This window comes from Cornus florida, unplaced genomic scaffold (genome assembly GCF_030987335.1).
Source record: "Cornus florida cultivar Cherokee Brave unplaced genomic scaffold, ASM3098733v1 CherokeeBrave_3.0.0_Hap2_Chr03, whole genome shotgun sequence".
Classification (NCBI taxonomy): Eukaryota; Viridiplantae; Streptophyta; class Magnoliopsida; order Cornales; family Cornaceae; genus Cornus; species Cornus florida.
In genome coordinates, this window is record NW_026775573.1 from 47713893 (window position 1) to 47719404 (window position 5512).

The 5512-nt window shown below is 36.2% G+C and overlaps 1 protein-coding gene across 2 annotated transcripts; it reads left to right on the forward strand.

The window, feature by feature from the left end:
* The first annotated feature begins 310 nt into the window (after nucleotides 1-310).
* Nucleotides 311-5512, forward strand: LOC132300433 (putative disease resistance protein RGA4). 2 transcript variants are annotated; one of them, XM_059797485.1, is made up of 4 exons: nucleotides 311-603; nucleotides 1315-4503; nucleotides 4626-4706; nucleotides 4927-5512. In XM_059797485.1, exon 2 carries the CDS (start codon nucleotides 1407-1409, stop codon nucleotides 4488-4490), a length of 3084 nt encoding a protein of 1027 aa, XP_059653468.1. In that variant the 5' UTR covers nucleotides 311-603; nucleotides 1315-1406; the 3' UTR covers nucleotides 4491-4503; nucleotides 4626-4706; nucleotides 4927-5512. The 2 variants fall into 2 exon arrangements, with proteins under 2 accessions (XP_059653468.1, XP_059653470.1); XM_059797487.1 differs by having other exon boundaries at nucleotides 5370-5507.

A 5512-nucleotide genomic window follows, 5' to 3' on the forward strand; every position in this document is an offset into this window, starting at 1 on the left:
ATCACAAATGGAAATCTATAGTTACAAGACTGTTTTTGTCTGAGTTTCGCAAATGGATTATTATTGTTAGGTTGTATTTCTCTTGGGCTGTTTAGTCCATTTGGGCCTAGTGTTTTCGTGGCCTTAGATTTTGGACCATAGAGTATCCAATTTCATCTATTGTATAATTGATCTCATCAATAAGTAATACTAAAAATAAATAATTTGATAAAATAATAATAATAATAAACATTCCAATCGCAAGAAAGTGAATAATTGGCACAAAAGATAGTTATTAGATCAAAAACTTTATAGCATCGTGGTATTTATTCTATTTTCAAAAGCGAATCATTGCTAGAAAAAAAACTAGTAATTATCATCTATTGTAATCAAGGATGCAGAGGTACGAGCCTACAGAACAGATCATGTTCCAACATGATAATGACTGTCAACAAGGTGTTTGTTCAAATGTCAAGGTGAAGCATAGTTCTTGGGGACTTGGATCCTCCACAGCCTATCTGATTATTCCAAGATAAAGACCCTTCCATGTTGAATTTGCACAAGAGAGGGATTCAATTCGCCTTCTGTCTCAATTTTCCACTGACTTTTGGTTGAGTGGTGGGGGTATGTTCTCAGTGTGATCTTTTGTACTGAAAGCCATATCTTTTGTTTTTGAATATACTACTTGCTTATGAATATATATATATATATCTATATATATATATATATGTTTTTTTGCCTGTGCAACTTCCATGATTGTAGATATAGAAAGGAGATGATATTATCGAGTATTCGATTAGTTTTACTGTCTGTCTTCTTCTTTTTCCTATTGTATCTTTTTAATCTCAAAGGTGAGACATTTTTATCACCTTTTTTTATTTTTTTATTTTTATGAACCCACTTGTGAGAACTTTACATTTTTCCTACTCTTTTGACTTTATAATTTAAAAATAAAAAATAAATAATCCATCTAACAAAATGAGAATTGAAACTTCCATTCTCTTAATTGTTGGAAAAATTGTGGAAGAGGAAGAAAAAGATTAGGATAACTGATGCAACACAAAATTATGAGAGACCAGTATATTTGATGTAGATTTCTCACTATTGATGAATAATCTCTATGATAGAACCCCATTCTTAGACAGAAATATATATTTGATGGCACATTATTTTACAATTTTTCCTGCATTAGTCCTTTGTATACAAAATGTTTTAAAGTTATTTTGTTTACTTAACTATAATGGGTCTTCATAACTAGAAATCTTGATCTTGAATATTAATAGTCAAACACTCACCTAATAGTCAAACACTCACCTTATCTTCTATTATTTGTAGAGGTACACATGTTTTGCCGGCCAATTCTCCCATTGTGAATTGTATTCTTGACTTTCCTTCCGATTGAAAGCTTCAGCAGGACAAAGAAGAAAATGGCTGAAACAATTCTCTACAACACTGTGACTGAAATCCTAGAGAAGTTGGGTTTGTTGGTTCTCCAAGAGATCGGGCTTCTATCTGGTGCTGGGAATGAGCTTGACAAACTCAAGGACACAGTTTCTACAATCAGAGCTGTACTTGTTCATGTAGAGGAGCAGGAAGCCACAAATCCCGAGGTAGCTGACTGGCTCGATAAGCTCAACAATGCATTTTGTGATGCTGATGACTTGCTTGATGACTTCTCCACAGAAGTTCTTCGTCGCCAGGTTATGACTCGTAACAAGAGTCTGCAGAAGGTACGCAATTTCTTCTCAAGCTCAAACCGACTTGTTTTCAGTAGTAACATGGCTAATGAGATCAAAGCCATTCGAGAGAGACTAGCTGCTATTGCTGAAGATAGGAAAAATTTTCACCTCATTGAACGGCCTGTAGAAATGCGAGTTGAGAATGCTAGGAAGGAGGAGTCTCACTCTTTTGTTCATGCAGAGAGTGTTATTGGTAGAGATGATGATAAAAACAAAATTGTAGAACTGTTACTAGATAGTAATGTTAAAGAGAATGTGTCGGTTGTTGCAATTGTTGGGATGGGGGGACTAGGGAAGACCACACTTGCACAGTTAGTATACAATGATGAAGATGTCACCAAATATTTTGAACTTAAGATGTGGGTGTGTGTTTCCGACGCATTTGATGTGAAACTCATTGCACAAAAAATCATAGGTTCTGAAACAGGTAAAGTCCTTCAGATGGAAGAATTGCAAAATCACTTGAGGACAAAAATTGATGGAAAAAAATATTTACTTGTGATGGACGATGTGTGGAATGAAAATCGCGAGAATTGGTTAAAACTGAGAGATTTGTTGATGGGTGGTTCAAGAGGAAGTAAGATTTTAATAACAACCCGTACTGAATTAGTTGCAAATGTTACAAGGGCAAATTCACCTTATGTTTTAGAAGGCTTGTCTGAGGAGGAGTCATGGTCTTTATTCAAGCAGATGGCATTCAAAGAAGGGGAAGAGTTGGTGAATCCATGTCGAGTAACTATGGGGAAGGAAATTGTTCAGAAGTGTAGGGGAGTTCCTCTTGCCATAAGAGCTATAGGAGGCCTACTATACTCTAAAGATACAGATGTTGAATGGTTGCTTTTCAAAAATAATGATTTGTCAAAAGTAGCCCAAGAAGAGGATGTTATTTTTCCGATACTAAAGTTAAGTTATGATTACCTTCCTTCGAATCTGAAAAGATGCTTTGCATTTTGTTCCCTATATTTGAAAGATGAACAGATTAGTAAGCAAGAATTAATCCGAATGTGGATTGCACATGGATTCATTCATTCAGTGTATGAAGATCAACAGTTGGAAGATGTGGGTGATTTTTATTTTATGGATTTACTCAGGAGGTCCTTATTTCAAGATGTACAAAGAGATAAATGGGGTGATATAATAAGTTGCAAAATGCATGATCTTGTCCATGACCTTGCAGAATTTGTTGTCAGGCCTAAGAGTTCCGTAGTGAATTTCACTGCAGAAAATATTAGTGAAAGAACTCGTCATTTGTCTTTAGATTTGTCATGGGAAATTCCAACTGACTTGTTTAGAGCTCACAAGTTACGAACATTGAAGGGTCCAATGTTTGGAATAGAGCAAGTTTCAGATGAATTTGTTTTCGAAAGGATTGTTTCAACTTTTAAAAGGTTACGTGTGTTAGATCTGAGCCACTCGAAGATCACAACTGTGCCAAATAACCTAGGCAAGCTGAAACATTTACGGTATCTTGGTTTTAGTAGTGATATCGAGACTCTACCAAGTTCTATAACCAAGTTGCAAAATTTGCAGACTCTAAAACTCTATGAATGTGTCCGTCTTAAGGAATTGCCAAGAGATATTAATAAATTGGTCAGCCTTAGGCATCTTGAGCTTGACAAATGTAATAATTTGACTGGGATGCCTTGTGGACTGGGCGAGCTGACTCATCTTTTGACATTAACAAGGTTTGTAGCAGACTCATCTAGTCAGTTGAGTGAATTGCAAAACCTAAACAATCTACGGGGAAGGTTGAGTATCATGATACGTGGACACACTAAAGGAGCAGCAGAGGGAAGAATGGAGGGAACAAACTACTTGGAGGCAAAAGAATACCTAAAGATTTTGGAATTAGATTTTCATAGGATTGATGATGAGTTGGAGGAGGAGTTATTGTTGGAATCCCTACGTCCACACCCGAATCTAAAGGAGCTGATTGTATATTCTTATGGGGGAGTGAGTTTCCCAAGTTGGATGATGGTTGACAAAATTGGCTTATCACCCCTCCCAAATCTTGTCAGAATTACTATAGACAGCTGTGACAGATGCAAACATCTTCCACTATTTGGGCTACTTCCTTCTCTCCAATTTCTTCGTCTTTCTTTTATGTGTTCCCTGGAGTACATAGACAACAGTAGTAGTGGCAGCGGCAGTGGTGGTGAGGAAACCCTCTCTTCGTCTTTACCCTCTTCATCCAGTGGAGGAGCAGCAGCAGCAGCAGCCGCAAGAAGAACATTCTTTCCATCCTTGAAAGAACTCACACTCTGGCAGCTGCGTAATCTGAAGGGATGGTGGAGGACTGAAGTAGAAGAAGAAGCAACAATAACAAGTACTATTGCAAGCCCACCAGCGCAGCAACAACCTGAACGACAACATTTGTCACAGCCCTATTGGCTCCAGTCATTTCCTTCTCTTTCTAAATTAACCATTATTGATTGCCCTAATCTGGAATGCATGCCTATTTTGCAACCATTTCTTGAAGAACTACATCTCAATAATGTCAGCAGGAAGCTACTACAACAAGATTTAATGATGACAGTTGCAATGTCGTCCTCCTCTCCATCTTCTTCGCATCTTCATCTTTCCAAATTAAAGTCTCTGAGTCTTCTCAACATTCAGAATCTAGATACTCTGCCGGTGTGTATAGGCAACCTCAAATCACTCGAACGACTTTTCATTTTCAACTGCCCCAATTTGTTATCACTGCCAGAAGGAATGCGTCACTCGCTGCATTTCAACAACTCAAAATCCCAAATGTTTATATTTAATGATTAGACTGACATACAAGGTAAATCCTTTCTGATCTGAATTTTTTGATTACCAAAGAACCCCATCTTATTCTTCTATCTTCTTGTTCATTGTGGGCCTCTGTATTTAACTACTTTATATATATATATTTTAATGGAACAGGTTCACAGGACTGGTGGACAAATCATTGCTTCAAACAAACAAGATAGCACATTTCATTCTACAAATTGCAACTACCAGCTGGTAATTGTCCTCTCTTGTATTTCGTTTTTTAGATTTTAAACTCTGAAGATTTATTTTTGAGTCGAAATATGTTGCTAATCCTCATTTTTCTATATATTTATATATATGTGTATAGATATATATTGTTTTGCTTGTGCAACTCCCATTAATGTAGATATAGCAAGAAGATGATAGAATTATCCTTTACAATTATTTTATATTTTATATTTCACCTTCTCAGGAACTGTTCAATTTGTATATACTGCTAAACAGCAATCATGATGCAAAACAAAATGCAGGTATTCATTTATTTCTGCCAGAACTCACGTACGAACAACAGATAAAGCTGCACCAATAGACATATGTACTGATTTTAGGGAGTGAATGGTTTCCACTAATATTTACTACATAGTTTCTTCCACTCCTAAGTTACTAGAGTTAGCTTCTGACATATATTTCTTTTGCCACTTCTGTATATCCGAAAAAAAAAAAAAAAAAAAAAAAAAAAAAAAAAAAAAAAAGAAAAAAGCCCATGGTCTTTTATCTACATTGAGCAATTTAAAACTAGTTGATCATAATCCACATGGATCTTTAACGCAATAGTTTTTTTTTTACCCTCACTCGATAGAAATTTGTAACTTGTTTTGTTCAGCATATTGGTATGAAGTTTCTACAAATTTACAGGGGTGGAAGCAGCCAAAATGGTGATTACGAAAACAATCAAGCATGAGCAGCCAGCCAGCTACAGACCAATTGGCCAAGGCTGTAGGGATGAGTAGTCTAGACATGATTTTGTGTAATGGAGACAAGCCAGGAGAAAGAATATT